This window comes from Rhincodon typus, chromosome 5, assembly GCF_021869965.1.
Source record: "Rhincodon typus isolate 14 chromosome 5, sRhiTyp1.1, whole genome shotgun sequence".
NCBI classification, from domain to species: Eukaryota; Metazoa; Chordata; class Chondrichthyes; order Orectolobiformes; family Rhincodontidae; genus Rhincodon; species Rhincodon typus.
Window position 1 is genome coordinate 7,804,379 of NC_063336.1, and position 18,994 is coordinate 7,823,372.

At 47.3% G+C, this 18,994-nt stretch overlaps 1 protein-coding gene across 1 annotated transcript in view; it reads left to right on the top strand.

The window, feature by feature from the left end:
- Window positions 1–7,352: 7,352 nt before the first annotated feature.
- Window positions 7,353–18,994, top strand: part of LOC109924201 (inositol-trisphosphate 3-kinase B-like) — a 94,650-nt gene continuing 83,008 nt past the window's right edge. Inside the window, exon 1 of the mRNA XM_048596720.1 lies at window positions 7,353–9,267. Coding sequence (XP_048452677.1) covers window positions 8,392–9,267 — 876 coding nt within the window. The 5' untranslated portion in view covers window positions 7,353–8,391. The remainder of the gene's footprint in view (window positions 9,268–18,994) is intronic.

Below are 18,994 nucleotides of genomic sequence, written 5' to 3' on the forward strand. Positions count from 1 at the left end.
TCAGAGATAGCAAGAACTGCAGATGCTGGAGTCAGAAATAACACAGTGTGAAGCTGGAGGAACACAGCAGGCCAGGCAGCATCAGAGGAGCAGGAAAGTTGACATTTCGAGTCAGGACCCTTTACCTGAAACGTCGACTTTCCTGCTCCTTTGATGCTGCCCGACCTGATGTGTTCCTGCAACTTTGGGTTTAACCCTTAATAAGATGAGCGACCGTTTGGTACGTGGGATTAATGAAGTAACTATGCAAAAATGCCTACTAGCTAAAGTCTAACTGGACATCAAACAGGCAGAATAACTGGGTTTGTCATTGGAAAATGCAGCAAGTAGAGTGTAGGAGTTGCAGGATATTCCGATGGAAGTGGACACTCTCGCCCAGTCTGACTGAGCTTGGGGAACACCACCTGAGTGCAGGTAATTTCACAGCCTCACTCAGGACATTTCCTGAACAGAGGGACTCTAGGTCAGCCCACAGCAAAACCCCAAACCAAAGCCAAACATCGTCCAAATGGTTAATATTTATTTCAGGATCCGGGCTAGCAAGCCACTGTATTTGCTGCCGGTGTGCAGACTGGAAATGGCAAAATAGTCCTATTAGGCCTGAAATGAGTAAGAGAACACCTAGGCCAGTATCCAGGAGAGTGTACACCCCGGAAAGCCACCTACATCTGGTTTGGAACAGTTACATTGCTTAGCAAGATCCAAATCAGAACCAATAAAATAAACGTCTGGTTAAATGGTCACCCAGTTCTAATGGAGATCGATACCACAATCACAGAATCAGTTTTTAACAAAATTCGCTCTGGACTCCAACCCTTAAGTTTGTGGAATACCTCAGCTAGACTGAGAACCTGTACCAGGGAACCTTTACAGATTAAGGTACAACTTTGGTTCCGGTCTCTTATGAGAAGCAACTGGCTCAGTTACCACTGATTGTAGTAAAAGGCTGGGGCCTGATGGCACAAAATTGGATAAGAAAGATTCACCTTGATTGGCCCAACATTTTCCGAAAGGAAAATGGCTGCCTGAGTGAAGTCCCAGTTAAATACCCAGAAGCTTTTCAGGAAGGTCTAGGGATTATCAAAGGAGCTAAGGCCAGTTTGCATGTTGACCAGGAAGCAATTCCACAATTCTGCAAGACCTGCCCAGTGCCATTGGCCTTATGGGCAAAAGTAGAGGCAGAAATCAGGAGGCTGGAGAGTGAAGGAATCATCAAACCAGTCCAGTTTGCAGAATGGGCAGCACCAGTGGTACTGATTGTGAAGTCCAATGGTTCGGTTCGTCTTTATTGGGGATTTTAAACAATCTGTAAACCACTTCTTGCAGCTGGGTAAATACCCAATCCCTCATGAAGCTGGTGGGGGTTGGGGGGGGTGGGGGGGGGGGGTGGTGGGGAGGTGTCTGTCCTTCACGATGCGCCATGTGTACCTGCAATAGCGACTGGATGAGGATTCCCTGAAGTACGCTACAATTAATACCCATAACCGTTTGTACCAATATATCTTTTGGGGTCTCAGCAGCCTGTGCAATTTTTCAGCGGGATGATGGAGAACATTTTACAAGGTCTAGCCCAGGTCGCCATTTATCTGGACGGTGTTCTGATAACCGGGAAGATGAATAAAGAGAACTTAGAGAACTTTAACATAGTCCGTAGATACTTCTCCAAGGCAGGCAGAAAATGTGTGTTCCAGGCACCCCAACTGACCTAATTGGGCTACAGAGTCGACAAGACTGGGTTACACCTGTTGGAAGATAAAACGAGGGCGAACAAAGGTATCCCAGCTTAGATCTTTCCTTTGTTTATTGAATTATTACAGAAAGTTCATCTGTAACCTGGCCTCCATCCTGGCACACTTACACCTGCTATTGGAAAAGGATCAGCCTTGGAAATGGTCGCGAAGCAAGACATAGCCTTCAGAGAAGTGAAGAAGCAGCTATCATCCTCTAAGGTGTTGGCACACTATGATCCCAAAGGAGGTTTGCTGCTAACATGTGATGCCTCCCCATACGGTATTGGGATTGTGTTGGCTCGCAGATCACCCAACGGAAAGAAACATCCGATAAAGTATGCTTCCTGGACTATGGCTGATGCAGAGCACAAAGACACCCAGATAGAGAAGGAAGGTTTGGCAGTCATATTTGGTGTGAGAAAGTTTCACCAGTACCTTTATGGGTGTAAATTATTAATAGTAACAGACCACAAAACCCTGCTAGGTTTACCTAAAGAGAACGAGGCCGTGCCGAATTCAGTGGTGGGCTCTCCATCTACGTACGTACAATTACAGGTTGGAACACTGCCCGGGAGACCAAGTAGCAAATGGGGATGCCTTGAGCTACCTCCCACTGACAGATATACCACCGATGGTACTGCCACTGGAAGGTCCATTCTGGTTCTAAACTTTTTGGACACCCTTCTGGTCACGGCTGACAATATCAGACAGTGGATATAAAAAGATCTGGTCCTGGCAAAACTAAAATGGCTGGTGGTGATGGGGGAAACAAAAGGGCCATCACAAGCAGAACTGAAACATTTCTGGGCCTGGCAAGACCAGATCACCAGAGAGGACGGTATGTTATTATGGGGGAGCAAGAGTGATTATCCCGAGCAGATACTGGCTGAACTTCGCCAGGGGTGTCCAAAATGAAGATGTTGGCGAGAAGTTGGTGGCACTGCTGCCTCACAGCACCATGGAGCCGGGTTCAATTCCAGCCTCCGGCAACTGTCTGTGTGGAGTTTGCACGTTGTCCCTGTGACTGCGTGGGTTTCCATTAGGAGCTCCGGTTTCCTCCCACAGTCCACAATGCGCAGGCTAGGTGGGTTAGCCACGGGAAATGCACAGTCACAGGGATGGGGGGCGGTGGTGGTGGGTCTGGGAGGGATGATCTGCCGAGGGTTGGTGTGTGTGGACTCGGGCTGAATGGCCTTCTTCCACACTGTAGGGATTCTAGGATTTTAAGTTCTGTCTAGGGGGCCAGGTTTGGATGCAGACATAGCTGCGTTGGTGCTATGAGTGCCACCAAGAACTAAAATTACTCCCCACATTTGTGGGAATGGCCAGGTATACACTAAGTTACATAACGACTTTGCTGGCCCTTTCATGGACTAGAGTTCTAAATCATTTTGGATGCCCACCCAAATGGTCAGACATGCATACAGTTCATTCATCAAACACAGTGATGGGTGATGATAGAAAAGCTGCACACATCTTTTGCAATACACAGGCTCCCAGAAGTGTTGGTCACAGACAACAGGCCATCGTTAACCAGCAGGTTAAAGTTGAATGGTATTTGTCATATAAGGACATACCATCAATCATCCAATGGTCTGGCAGAAAGAGCAGTCCAAACTTTGAAGGCAGGCTTAAAGAAACAGCCTACAGCTTCACTCGGGACCAAACTGTCCTGGTTCCTGTTCGATTATAGGACTACCCCTCATGCAACTGCAGGGACAGCTCCAGCAGAGTTGCTAATGGGGGATAAGACCCTGCACCAGGTTAAATCTGATCTTCCCAGATGTGGGAAGGAGGGCAAAACAGCACCAGGATTGCCAATGCACTAGACTCCACTAAACGAGAGATACAGTTTACTTCAGGGGACAGAGTTTGGTGCTGAAATCATGGAAATAGCCCTGCATGGGTAAGCGGCATGGTCGACACAAGGCCAGGCCCCATGATGTACAAAGTTCGGGAGTTGAGCTGGTCCTGAACAAGCAAGTGAACCATATGAAAGCCGCAAACTCGCAAATGGGTTGGGAACAGAGCATACCCAGCCCCTCAGAACAGCTGGAAAGGCCGATGGAACCTATGCATTCTCCCCCTCCATCTGGCGTTGAAGAAACCTCTGAGTCTGAAACGGACCTGGTGGATGTCGCAGCCTCAAAGACTTTACTGCCCAAAGAAGAGGATGAATTTCTTCCAAGATGCTCCGGGCATAAGAGGTGGGCTACAGTCTGTTAAGCGCTGCCTGTACCCAAGGCTGAGTTGGAGGATGTGGGCCCGATGTGCAAACGGCCCAGGAAAGGCTAAAAGAAAGAAAAAATAGGCCTTTGTTCCCAGATCCAGAGGGGGAAGGATGTAGTGATAGCAATGAGGTCAGCCAGGGGCACCTCATAGAATATGGGTTCCCTGATTGGGGTTGTTAACCTGGTCCAATCAGGGAGCCCTGGCTGACAGATACAAACAGGAGGGTCAGGGGAGCTAGAGATAACAAGGTGTGGAGCTGGATGAACACAGCAGGCCAAGCAGCATCAGAGGAGCAGGAAAGCTGACATTTCTCTGAGCTAGCTGGGTCAGCTTCAAGGACTATGCACGTGCAATTAAAGGGTGACCTGGTGACAGGATACCGGCCTCTGTGGAGTGATTTCACCAAATGCAGTGGAAAGGGAGAGGTGAGAAATGGAAGTTGGATCTCCTCCCTGAGAACACACCACAGTAGGTGGAAATAAGTCCCTTTCACTTGGAAACACGTATTCCATTTCCAGTCTAAACTGTTTTCTCTCTGCTCTGTCTGCAACCCACCTTCCTCACTGCCTCTATCTTGCCTTGCCACTATACTGCAAGATCAATGGGAAGGGTCAAACCAACAGGGGTCTCCCAATGCTGCCTTGGTGCAGCCACTAGGAGGTGTGAGAGATCAGCCTGGGTTGACTCACTCTTCAGCTTTCCACAAGTTCTATCAATTATTTCCATTGGTTTCCTTCAAAAAAGTAATATTTTATCATAACAAAACTGGAGGCAATGGGAATCAGGGTGAAAACACTGCTGGTTGGAGTCTTACCTGGCACATGGGAAGATGGTTGTGGTTGTTGGTCAGTCAATTCAGCTCCAGGACATCTCTGCAGGAGTTCCTCAGGTTAGTGTCCTAGGCACAACCATCTTCAACTGCTTCATCAATGACCTTCCATCCATCATAAGGTCAGAAGTGGGGATGTTCACTGATAATTGCACAACGTTCAGCACCATTTGCAAATCCTCAGATTATGAAGCAGTCCATGTTCAAATGTAATAAGATCTGGAGTCTAGTCTTGGTCTGACAAATAGCAAGTAATATTTGCACCATAGAAATGCCAGGCAATGCCCATCTCCAGTAAGAGACAATCTAACAGCCACCCCATAATATTCAATTGCATTACCATTGCTGAATTCTCCCCTGTCAATATCTGGGGATCACAAACTGAACTGACTTGCCACGTAAACACAGCGGCTACAAGAACAGGCCAGAAGCTGGGAATACTGCAGCGAGTAACTCATCTCCTGACTTCCCCAACCTGTCCATCATTGACAAGGCACAAGTGGAGAGTGTGATGGAATAATCCCTCTAGCCTGAAGGGTGAGGCTCCAACAACTCTCAAGAAACTTAAAACTATTCAGGATAAAGCAGCCCGCTTGATTGGTATTACATCCTCAAGCATCCACTCACTCCACCACCAATGCTCAGTTGCAGCAGTGTGTACGAAAGAAATTCACCAAACATTGTCAGACAGCACCTTCCAAACACACGACCACTTCCATCTGGAAGGACAAGGGCAGCAGATACATGGGAACACCACCTCCAAGTTCCCCTCCAAGCCACTCACCATCCTGGCTTGGAAATATATCGCCGTTCCTTCACTGTCGCTGGGCCAAAATCCTGAAATTCCTTCCGTAAGGGCATTGTGGGTTGACTTACAGCACATGGACTGCGGCGATTCAAGAAGGCAGCTCACCACCACCTTCTCAAGGGGCAACTAGGGCCGAGCAATAAATGCTGGACCCAGCCAGAGACAACCATGTCCCATAAGTGAATTTAGAAAGGGGCCACTGTTCTTTTTATGTGCTCATTCCTGAATCGTTTCACTCTGTGTTGGGGTGGGGTAGTATATTTCACCCGGGGCTCACAAGGTTGAACATTTATCAATCCACCACAGGCAGGTTGGTGGAATGGGCTGACAAGCAGTAGATTCATTTCAATGTGGAGAAATGTGACAGACAATATAACAGAGTGGGTGCAGTTCAACTGGAGGTGAAAACGTTCGGGAGCTGGGGATATATGTGCCCAAATAATTGAATGCAGGAGGATCCTGGAATTTTACAGAGAGGAATAGGATCTGAATGGAAATGGTTCTGGCGAACATTTATATAAGACACTGGCTCAGTTTCTAGTGGAGTATTGCATCCAGTTCTGGGTAACAGATTTCACAAAGGATGTGTGAAGTTGTTACAGAGGCTGCAATGAAGATGGATGAAAATTGTTCCAGGGAGGGGGATCCTCAGTTGCACAGAAAGATTGGGGAAGTTGGGACTGTTTTTCTGGGAGGGGAATGTTGAGAGGAGATTTGATAGAGGTACTCAGCGTGCAGCGCTGGGCAAGTGCTGCCTTGCAGCAGGTTCTGTCTTTCAGGTACATTGTCACCCTTCTGAGGTGTCTGGCTCCATATGTTCATGGGAATGAGGGTGCTGCAGGCTGCTATCTGTCACCAAGGGGGTGAGGGGTGGGGGAGGGGGGGCGGTGTGTGTTGGGGGTTGTGTTCTCCATCAGGTCCTGGCTAGTAAAAGCTGCGTTTGAACTGTGAGTGCTGCCAGCTGACCCACAAGCCTCATAACCGGGTGACCAGCATAGTGACACCATAGCTCAGTGGTTAGCACTGCTGCCTCACAGCGCCAGGGACCCGGGTTTGATCCCACCCTCGGGCGACTGTCTGTGTGGAGTTTGCACATTCTCCCCATGTCTGTGTGGGTTTGCTCTGGTTTCCTCCCACAGTCCAAAGATGTGCAGGCTAGGGGGATTGGCCGTGCTAAATTGCCCCATAGTGTTCACGGATGTGGAGCTTAGGTGGGCTATAGGGGGATGGGTCGGTGTGGACTTGTTGGGCCGAAGGGCCTGTTTCCACACTGTAGGGATTCTTATGATCATGGTCACCCAGGCTCCAGTTGCGGCCCTGTGTTGGGGAATAAATTGTTAATTCCTGGCCCTGTAGCAGAGCCATGCTGCCTATCTGGTCCCACACATGTGTCAGCAAAGAAATAATGTGTCCAAAGAAAGAGAAAATAGAAAGTAAACTAAACTGGAACACCCGTCCCCCCCCACAAAAAAAAACATTTCACAGTCAGTGTCTAGGAGTAACTGTAAAATGATGACATTAAAGTGTGTGCACTTTGTAATAGCTCATCAGCAGATCTGTTGTTGGCGGTGAAACTTTCTCAAGTTTAGTTTCACATTGTTTTGAGCCTCTGTTCGGAGTTCTGTGTTTATCTGTGTGCGTGTGCCTTTATGTTTGAGTGTGTGTGTGCGTGTGCCTTTATGTTTGAGTGTGTGTATCTGTGTCTGTCAAAATAAGCTGCCTCACTCACTTCCTTCCTGCCCGGATAGCAGTTACAGATAGACACACACACACACACTGGGCCAGCCAGTCACTGCAAAGAGAGAGAGATCGGAAAATATCACAGCTCAGCCGAGATCAACACACACTCGCTGCTGAGAGCCGAGCAGAGCGGGAGTGGATGTAGCCTGGAGCTAAAGGCAACAAATTTTATTTCAACTGGAGCAAAGCAGCGAGTGTCTGAAAGGGGCGTTCTCCTGGAATCTAGCCCCATCTCCTACCCCCTTTCCCCCCTCTTGTCTCTTGTGAAGCCAAGCTGGACCGGGGTTTGCCTTCAGTGAAGTTTCGATGTGCTTCTAATTGCTGCTCGCCTGGATTTGGGTATTGCAAGAATTTTTTTCTCACCCCACCTCCGCGGCTCGAACTTAGCTGGGACAGCTTTAGGAGGGGTCCCCACGCCACTCCGAGTGTTGGATCCAGATTGGGAACTGCAACAAAAAGATTTCCTCCAGGCCACTGAACGTGACCAAGCGTGCAGCCCCAGAAGTGTGTGTGTCTGTCTGTGTGTTGTTTGGAGAGTTTAAAAGCAGCCTGTCTCCCTCCCACATACACACACACGTACACACACACACACACAATGCACTGGATTTGAACTGCAGCCCTGCAGGCTGGCACCGATTTAACGATTAGAGCCAAAGAGGGTGTGGGAGGAGAATGATTCTTCAAGCACTGGGCATCCGGAATCTGCCCGGGTGCCACTCGGTTTTGTGGAGACCCTGCGGTGCGTTGTAGGGAGGGGACTCAAGGTACACCCTGTCATCGCTGTCTCCAGCTCCCAGGGACTCTAGGTCCACCTGCCTCCTGGATCCCTGTGCCCTCCTCCCACCGTTTGAGAGGGGAGTTTTGGTTTCGGGGGGGGCCATGTTCTGAATAGTTACTTGCCAGTGGTGATGCCCAGACCGATCTCCTAACCTCGGCGAGGTGGGACAACCAACACCTGGCAAGGGGAAGGGGAGGAGGGCACCAGGGAGTTTGAGGCTGGATATCAATGCCCACCCCCACCCCCACCCCCAGCGCTGCCAGCTACTGATATTATGGCTGCTTGTGCCTTGGTCAACCTGGGCAGAATGAGCAACGACATCAAGGCAGACTGTCCCCATCAAACTCGCAGGCTGGCGCTGAAGGTGCCCGAGAGGCACGTCTCCCGTTGCCACGTTCGCCTGGCCCCAAACCCCGGGGTCAACGGCGGGCGTGGGCTCAAGCTGTCACGGTCCAGCGAGGACCTGCCAGCCTGCAGCCAACACCCCGGCGCAGCCCCCCCTCCAGAGGGAACGACCGGCCCCCTCCCTCGGGGGAAACCACAGCGAGGAAGCTCCGAGAGCCCCGCAGGTCAGCGGGAGCCACTCGGCTGTAGGGGCCTGGCCGGAAAATGGGTGCGCTCCCAGACGGATGAGGAGGCGTCGGCAGGTACGGGGGTCGCTGGAGGCGGCCAGATGGACCAGAGACAGCCGCGTGGTTGGGATGCAGCGCCACTGGCATTGCCAGGCACCATGGCGAAGGGAAGCAGCAGAGCTCCAGTCCAGGAGGAATACAGCCGGCTGACTTGGCACTGCCCCACCAAAGACCAGCAGCTTGGGGATGGGCTGAATAGGCTCAGGACTCCATCCCCAGACCACCCTCTGCCCCATCATCCATCACCACCTCCTGCTGCCCAGCCCGGCCTGGTGGAGATCCCTCATGTCATTGTGACAGAGCACGGGCACGATGACAGCGGGGAGCCCAACGACGACTGCAATCCCAATGGGCCCTGGGTATTCGTCCGCAAACTCTCCTCCTCATCAGCCTCCTCTGCCGGCTTCTCCTCCTCCTGGGATGAGTCAGAGGAAGACATCTCGAGTGACCCGGACAAAGGAGGTGATGTCAGCTCGGCCTTCCTCCAGACCCTGGAGCGTGAGCCCAAACCCAGGGTGGTGAGTACAAGAAAAGCCCTTCTCACTCTCCTGATCGCTCTCCACGAACAAGGGAGGGAGGGAGGCAGCAACAACAACAAGACCTGCATTTACCTAGCGTCTAGACATCAGACTACCTTCGGGACTATTAGGTCAGATGGCCCAAAAGGTTTGCTTGAAGAGGTAGGGTTGAAAGAATGTGTTAACAGAGGAAGAAGCGGTGGAGAGGTGTAGGGAGGGAATTCCTCAGCTTATGGGCCAGGCCACCATTGAATCGAACTGCTAATATTGAGAAAGCACAAGAGACCAGTATTAGACAGTTCTCAGAGGATTGTGAGGTGGGGGGCGTAGGTTACACAAATAGGGAGGGGAAAGTGTGGATAGACGCTTCAAAACCAAGACAATAATGTAAAAATCGGGGCATTTCTTAACTGGTGGATCAGTGAGCGCACAGGGAATGCTGAGTCAAAGCAACACAAGGTGAGTTAAGAAAAGTGAGGCAGGATTCTTGATGACCTCAAGTTTATGGAGGTTAGAATGTGGGAAACCAGCTGGGTGTGTGTGTGTTTTTCTTTAGATTCCAATCGATCGAAGGAAGTGGCTTATAAAGCCAGAAACAGTGGTGAGCCTGAGGATTGGAAGCAATTAAGAACCTAATAAAGGAAGGCCAAGAAACTGATTAGGAATGAATAAAGAGAATATGAATGTAAGCTAATGAGGTACATAAAGACAGATTGTCAAAGCTTCTATCGACGTGTGAAAGGAAAATGATTAGCAAAGGATAAATACGGGCCTCATTAAACAGAGACAGGAGAATTTATAATGGAGAACGGATCAATGTGGGAATAGTTATTTTATCAAGCTGTTCAGACGTGTTGTGACTGACTTCAGGGCAGGTGGGTCTAGAACTCAGCCCCCCTGGTCAAGAGATAGGGACAATACAACTGCACCACAAGAGCCTAAAGTAATCACAGCAGAACTGACAGATCGCAGCAGTGCACCTTCTGATAGCAGAGATAGTAGGAACTGCAGATGCTGGAGAATCTGAGATAACAAGGTGTAGAGCTGGATGAACGCAGCAGGCCAAGCAGCATCAGAGGAGCAGGAAAGCTGACGTTTCGGGTCTAGACCCTTCTTCAGACCCTTCTTTTCTGAAGAAGGGTCTAGACCCGAAACGTCAGCCTTCCTGCTCCTCTGATGCTGCTTGGCCTGCTGCGTTCATCCAGCTCTACACCTTGTTACCTCGGTTCTGATAGCATCCGGATTCCCACAGAAATGAAAGGCCTCCAGATTCTGCAGTGTGTTGGAATGGTCAAGGCTAGAGGTAACATCAGCACAAAGGAGGAGCTGAGACTGCTATTACTACAGTGGTGGAAATACGCAGTCTTTGTGATGGTGCGGACGTGTTGTCAGAAACGTATCTTGGGGCCAAGTAAGATTGTAAAAAAGGGAGCAGAAGTAGGCCATTTGGCCCGTCAAGCCTGTGTCACCGTTCACTCAGTTGACTGTGGTCATGATTCCACTTTCTCCCTGCCCCTTAATTCACTTCACTCCCTTTTGTCTAACTCAGGTTTGGATATATTCAATGACCCAGTCTCTATTCCTCTCTGGGCTAGACAATTAAGAAACCTCTCAGAAGAAGTTCCTTCTTATCTCTATCTTAAACAAGAGACCTCTTATTTTTAAATAATTCCTCCGAGTTCTAGATTTATTACAAGAGGAAATGTCGTCTCTGCATCTACCTTGACAAGCTTCCTCAGAATCTTGTAGCTTTCAGTAAGATCATCTTTCATTCTTCTTAACTCCAATGGCTACAGGTCCAACCTTTTCTCTTAAGGTAGCGCCTTCACTCTAGGAATCAGCTAAATGAATCTTCTGTGAGCTGCTTCTAATGTAAATAAAAACCTCCTGAAATAAGGGGACCAGTGCTATACACAGTACACCAGCTGTGGTCTTACCAAATACTTTCTGGATGTAGTAAGTCTTCCCTAACCTTATACTCCATTTCCCTTGCAATAAAGACAACATTAATTTGCTATCCCAACTATTTGCTGTATCTGCAGGCTGAATGTTTGAGATTTGTTTACAATGACTCCTAGACCCATTGGTACTACAGCATTCTGCAGTTCTTCTCTGTTTAAACAATATTCTGTTCTTCCTACCAAAGTGGGCAACATAATGTTTTCCCATATTGATGACCACTCCACATGACCACTCAAACTGTCTACATCCCTATCTTTGTATCGTCATCAAGTCTGGCTACAATACAGTTTGTCACCCAGGCCATAAATAGATCTTATAAAAAAGTTGAAGTTCCGACACTGATCCCTAAGGCACTGCACATTTGCTAACCTAAAATTAATGCATTTACGCTCACTCTCTGATTCCTGTTTGTTTATCAGTTCTCTATTCAGTTTAGTATATTGCTCCAACACCATGAGCTGTTGTCTTGTCCAGTAACTTTTATGTGCTCCTCATCAAATGCCTTCTGGAATTCCAAATACACTTACATCTACCAGTTCTTCTTTATCAATATCTTTATCATAACCTCAAAACTTCTAATAAAGTTGCCCAGAAAAGTTTCCCTTTCACAAAACCATGTTGACTCTGCCTGACCGTATGCTGATGTGCTCGGGCGGACAGAGATGTCACGGTAATATTGCTGGACTAACCAATGCTCTGAGGACATTGGTCCAGATTCCACCAGGGTAACTATGGAGTTTAATTTCAATTATTTTTAAACAAGAATCTAAAACTAGTCTCAAGTAATGGTGGCCATGAAACTATTGTTGATTGTTGTGAAAGCCTAACAGGTTCATTAATATTCTTTGGGGAAGGGAATGTGCCATTCTTCCCTACACGTGACTCCAGATCCCCAGCAATGTGGCTGTCTCTAAGTGCCCTCTCAAATAGCCTGGTATCTCTGTTCAAAAGCAATTATGAATGGATGACAAATGTTGGCTGTGCCAGCAATGCCCACATCTAAATGCTCTGATACTACCTATTTAATAATGGATTATAGCATTTTCCCAATAACAAATGGTGGCGCAGTGATTAGCACTGCAGCCTCACAGCGCTAGGGACCCGGGTTCGATTCCACCCTCGGGCGACTGTCTGTCTGGAGTTTACACATTCTCCCCGTGTCTGCGTGGGTTTCCTCTGGGTGCTCCGGTTTCCTCTGTCAGTCCAAAGATGTGCAGGCTAGGTGGATTGGCCATGCTAAATTGCCCGTAGTGTCCAGGGATGTGTAGATTAGGGGGATGGGTCTGGGTGGGATGCTGTGAGGGTCAGTGTGGACTTGTTGGGCCGAAGGGCCTGTTTCCACACTGTAGGGATTCTATGATGAAAAGTTAGACCAACTGGCCTGTAATTTCCCTTTCTTGAATTGAGATGTTATATTTGTCGCTTTCCAGTATACTGGGATCTCCCCAGAATCAAGGGAATTTTGGAAGATTACAACGAATGCACCCGTTATCTTCGCAGCCATTTCTTTTGTGAGCCTAGGATTTAACCTATCAGGGCCAGGGGACTTGTGAGCTTTAATTCCATTAGCTGTCCTAGTACCTTTATCTATCATTCTTAGGATCTTCTGCTGTGAAGACAGATATTTGTTCAAGTTCTTTGCCGTTTCCTTGCTTTCCATTATTAATTCCACTATCTCATCCGCCAAGGGGCCAACGCTCACTTTAGCTCCATCTTACATCCATAAAGAAGCTTTAACTGTCTGTTTTTATATTTCTTGCTGGTTTTCTGGGTTTTTTTTGAGTCATCAAAGTGGTCCTGATCTGCTTGTTTACCACTACACTCTAAATGGCATTGTGCGCCTTTTCCTTCACTGTGTTACCAAAATTGCAAACAGTCCGGTTAAGCTGTAAGGTAAAGTCGGATGAGCACTTGACGATGTAGGAATGATGGAGGGGTTGAGAGAGGTGCCAGTGAGGTAATGGATGGCTGCAATCAGCCTATTTGTGAACACTAACACCGTGTCAGTGGATGACGTTGCAGAGGGGTAACTTGGAGATGAGGAATAGGAAGGACCAAGGATTGATCCTTGGGGGAATACCGGTGGTAATGGTGCAGGAGAGCTGCATTGCATGTAGGGTTTGGAGAACACCGACAATAGCGACTCTCTGGGCTGGATTTGTCACAGACTGTGTACTATGGTCTCAGCAACATGAAATCACTAACATAGTAGATTGGTAGCTTAGGGCAGAGACGGTTATAGAGTCATAGTGATATACAGCATGGAAACAGACCCTTCGGTCTAATTCATCCATGCCAACCAGACATCCTAAATTAATCTAGTCCCATTTGCCAGCATTTAGCCCATATCCCTCCAAACCCTTCCTATCCATGTACCCATTCAGATGCCTTTTAAATGTTGTAATTTTACCAGCCTCTGGCAGCTCATTCCAAACACACACCACACTCTGTGTGAAAAAGTTGCCCCTTATGTCCCTTTTATATCTTTCCCCTCTCACTTTAAACCTATCCCCTCTAGTTTTGGACTCTCCTACCCCTGGGAAAAAGACCATGGCTAATCACCCTATCCATGGTCCTCATGATTTTATGAAGTTCTATGAAGTCACCCCCTCAGCATCCGATGCTCTGGGGAGATTTTAATAGGTGTGTTCCAAATCATGAATGTTAGAGCTAGTAATCAGAAAGTGTTTCCAGTTGCAGAAGTGTGGGTGACCAGAGGAGACAGATTTAAACTAATTGGCAAAATAGGAAAAATGAATGCATTGCATTGAAAAGAAATCCAACCAAAGAGGAATTGGCTAAACATTGGAAAAGAGGAATAAGGAAAGAGTGAGGTGGTGGGGGTGGGCAGGGGAAGGATCATTTATGCAATGGACATTGAGCTGTTAGGAATGGGGGCTCTCTTAGTCTCCTCTCCCTCCGGCACTCCCCAAATTGCTGGGCATTCCCTGCTCCCACACCAGAGAATAACCACGAGTCAGCACAAAGGAATTAAACCCGGAATCTTAATCTGTTTGTCTCAGAGAGACATTCAAAGTCTTGGCAGCTTCTAGCTCTCCTGTGTAATGTAGCCAGACGCAGAGGGCTATAATTCTTCTATATATACACATTAATATAAAATTGATGAAAAGCACTGGAATTGTTTGGAATATCTTGCTATCATTTCTGTTGTGTCTATTTCCGTGGAAGGTTTATTTTAAACAGAGAGTGCTGGGGACATTATTGGTGGGGGAAGCAGAATGAGGAAATCCTGGGCTCAGAGTGTGAGGAAATCGGACTCACAGCCCATCAGCAGACACCAGACCATCTGAAGAAAGTCTCCAAAGTGTTTTCCCCTCCTATTCCCCAACCGCCACCCTCTCTGCCCCCAAATCCCTCCATAGTACTTGGTCCCTATGGCCATCTCTCCTGTCCTTGTGTCAGCATACTATTTGACTGCAGGGTGCATGATGGCCCAGGATAACCTCCGATGCATACCCAGGGTCACTGGACAGTGGTCAAGAGTGGGGCTTTTTGAATTGTTTTTACTCCTTCTTTAGTTCAGGGACAACCGAGATTAACTACTGTTCACCAACCAGGGATCAGATCCAGAGACAGGACAGGCTAGGGTGGGAAAATGTGGGAATGATGTCTGGAGATAGACAGAGTGTTACAGTGAGATCTTGGAGAGACAGAGAGAGAGAGGGAGATAGATCTTGGAGGGAGAGAGGGGGAGAGAGAGAGAGAGAGAAGTGGATCCTGGACAGAGACAGTGAAACAGTTGGCCTGGCAGAGATACAGAGAAAGAGAGAAAACAAGAGGAAGGAAGCTGGAGATAAAGAAAAAGAGACAAAGTAAGAGAAATAGGGTGAAAGAAAGAAAAATGGATTGAGAGGAAGAGAAAGAAAAAATGAGACAACAAAAGGTCAGGAGAAAGCAAGGCAGGAGAGGTTGGGATAAAGAGAAACAGAAAAGGGGAGTAAATTTTAAAGAGGAAGAAAGGGGGGAGAGAGGAAGAGTGTAAGAAAGAAACAGATAAAAAAAGTAAAGAATCAAAGAGAGAGAGAGTGGAAAAACTGTGCTGCAGTGAGATTGTGAGAGAAGATTGTTATCTCTGTTAGAAACTCTTTGCAGCCAGTGCGTTGGCTGACTGGGCCCGTTCCCAGCATCGTCCCCTCCTCTCCTCTCCCCTCCTCTAAATCCTTTCGAGTACACCACAAGGTGCTGTAAAGCAGGACGGACTGCTGTCTGAAACACTTGCCTTCGCCATCTGCATGTGTATGAGTTTGTGTGGGTGCTTCTATCTTGTGTGTGTGTGTATGTGTGTGTGTGTCTGTGTGTGCGTGTGTCTGTGTGTGTGTTTGTGTGTCTGTGGGTGTGCACTCGCGTATGTGCGTATGTGTGTGCATATGTCTGTGCGTGTGTGTCTGTGTGTATGTCTGTGTGTGTGCGTGTGTGTGCGTGCACGTGTGTGTATGTGTGTGTGTGCGTGCACGTGTGTGTGTATGTGTGTGTGTGTGAGCGTGTGTGTCTATGTGTGTGTATGTGTGTGTGCGCGTGTGTTTGTGTGTGCATACGATTGTGTGAATGAGTGTGAAATGTGCTTCTGTGTATGTTTCTACACATGCGCGCACACACACACACATACACATAGTCATGTTTGCATCCATGTTTGCTTACAAAGATGTACACCTTTTTTTACATGGTGTGATGGGCCCTGTTGTAATGGGTCTGACCCTCCGACGTTGTGTCAAATGGTGAGTTGCTGTCCCATTGTGGAAAGATTCAATATGCTACTCTCTGATAACAGCCAGCCAGCTTGATGTTCCATGTGATGTGTCAGTGCTAGCCCTGACGCAGGCCCCGGTCTTCTCTCTCTCCTTCTCTATTGCTTCTAGTCAGTTATTCTTGTGTTGAAGCCCAGAGCCTTTTGGGCTGGTTGGAAAATTACCTATTTTTGAGCAACTTCTCAAATGTGCCAAGAGACTAAACAATAGACATGTCAGAGTGGACTGTGGTGAACCAGCCCTATAAAGTAGCTACAGCAACAACCCACGTTCAAGATTTGATTTTTTTTATCTTGGACTGTAATTACTCCAGTTTGATAACAATTTGCATGATTAGCTTCAACCAATGTTGTCCATACTTCTAGGTTTTGGGCTTCACTGCACCGCCCCCTCACCCCCTCCGTACCCCTTGTGGTGGGAGACTTAACCGTGCATCTCTAAAATTGATCGTCTTTTCATGATCACATTTGCTGTTTGTGGGATCTTGCTGTGCCTTTTTCGTTAAAGGATTCCGAGAATGAGAATAAAGCAACATCTTACTGTAATGATAAAGGGTTTGGTGAGACCTGTCTGGAATTAAGAGTGCAGTTTTTGGTCTCCTGATGTATGGAAGAACATGATTGTATCTTGAGGAAATGTGACAAAGGTTTACCAGGCTACTTCCTGGGATGAAGAAATTTTTCTATGATTGAATAGATTAGGCCTGTATTGCCTGAAATTTGGAAGAATGGGAGGTAATCTCATCGAAACATAAAATACAACATAAAATTGTCAGTGTGTCTCTGGTGAAGTGTTGGTGTTCTTGTCTGTGTGTAGTGAGACAAGTGAGACTTGGTCATGTCTCTTCATACCATATATCGAGGACATTTCGGAGATGACCACAAGACTGCTCATACACCTAGCCCACAATACCAACAGCCACCATATAATAGCTACTGACAAAAGTAAGGGATCCCATACCCAAAACCAGCAAAACTGGAGTAATATACAAAAGACCATGCAAGGACTGTGAGAAACACTACATAGGCCAAACTGGAAGGGAACTGACATTATGGATACACAAACACCAACTAATCACCAAGAGACACGACCAGTTCTCATTTGTCTCACTACACACAACGAGGGACACGAATTAGACTGGGACAACACTTCGATAATCGCACAAGCCAAACAGAGACATACCAGGGAATTCCTGGAGGCCTGGCATTCCAACCGGAACTCAATCAACAAACACATTGAATTAGACCCTGTGTAAAAACCACTGAGAAACAAAACCGGAAGTAATAACAACCACCCAGCAAACCGAGGCATATAAATTACAAGTGGGACAGAACCCCGACGCTTCACCGGAGCCGCACTGGCGATATTACCGAGCAGGGTGACGAAACATTTGTAATCAAACCCACTGGCTCGGCGAGCATGTCTACAACCTCCTCCACAGCCCAAGCTACAAATCTTCTCGAAAACTTTAAACAACATAAAATTTTAGGAGGCTTAACAGATTAGGTATTGAGGAAATGTTTGCCCTGGCTGGAGAGTGTAGAACTAAACATTGCAAGCTGAAGATAAGTGGGGCAGCATTGGGAGCTGGGATGAGGAGCAGTTCCTTCTCAAGGCAAGGCCTGTTCTTCCACAACCACTAGGGCCATCAAAGTAGCTCACAGAAATTGAAGTATTGTAGCCAATCTCCTAATGCAGGAAACACAAGGGGCACAAGACTCCTACAAACAGCAACACAGTGCTACGTGGACCACTTGTTTTCAGCACTAGTTGAGGGATGAGTATTGTCCTGGGTACCAGGGATAACATACCTACACATCTTCACAAAGTAGAGCCACGGGATTTTCTATTTGAGAGAAGTTCAGGATTCAACGGGAGGGTCAGTCAGCCTGGCTTGGTCCCATTCTGTTGTCAAAGTGGGATTTGAACCCAGCATATGTGGACTCTAAACTATCGTGGAATCCTTACAGTGCAGAAGCAGGCCATTCAGCCCATCAAGCTGCACTAACCGGCCAAAGAGCATCTCACCCAGACCCAACCCCACCCAATCCCTGTAACCCTGCATGGCCAGCACACCCCTGGACACTATGAGCAATTTAGCATGGCCAATCCACCTAACCTGTACATTTTTGGACTGTGGGAGGAAGATTTTTGGATGGTAAAGAAATCAGAGATGAAAAGGGTAAGGCAGGAAGGTGAGATTGAAGTTGAAAATTAGTCACATTCTGACAGGATGACAGAACAGGGTCAAGGGGGCTAAATGATCTTCTGTTCCCGTTAACTTTTACATTGTTAAGTGCCCAAATTGACTATCCCATTTTTCTACAGTACGACTACGATCAAGTGTAGGCTGTAAAGAACTTTGAGTTGTCTGAAAGTTGCGTTAGGTTTCATACAAATGCACGGCTGTTCATTTTATTGATTTTTATTGTTTGTTTAGCCACAGAACCCTTATTAAAAATAAGATAGTGGGGAGTTTGGATGCAAATAAAATCATAAATGATAGCCAGGGTGGATTATTGATGGGGAGGTCTTGCCAATCTAATTTATTGCTATTTACTAAAACTGTAAGCAAGGCGGTTGTCAGGGGAAAGGCATGTGGGTGTGGTGTACTTAGATAACAGTAAGCCCTTTGATATAGTGCTTCTGGAAAGAATAAACTGTGGATGGAAAATGAAAGGGCCTTACTGATGATAAATTGTACCTGTCGTAGCAATACTAACTCAGAGACAGTGAGTAAAGCAAATTAGATGTTGAGGTGTATTCAGAGGTCAATATTGAACTAAAATGATGAGGTAACGATGCTGCTTAATAAATCATTGCTGTGCCTGCACTTTGCATAATACTGTTTACCACAGTAAATAAAGGATATTACAGCTACTTGCAGGAGGCATCAAGGTGGAATGTTGGAGGGATTGAGAACGGGAATGAGATAGTAGGAACTGCCGATGCTGGAGAATCTGAGATAACAAGGTGTAGAGCTGGATGAACACAGCAGG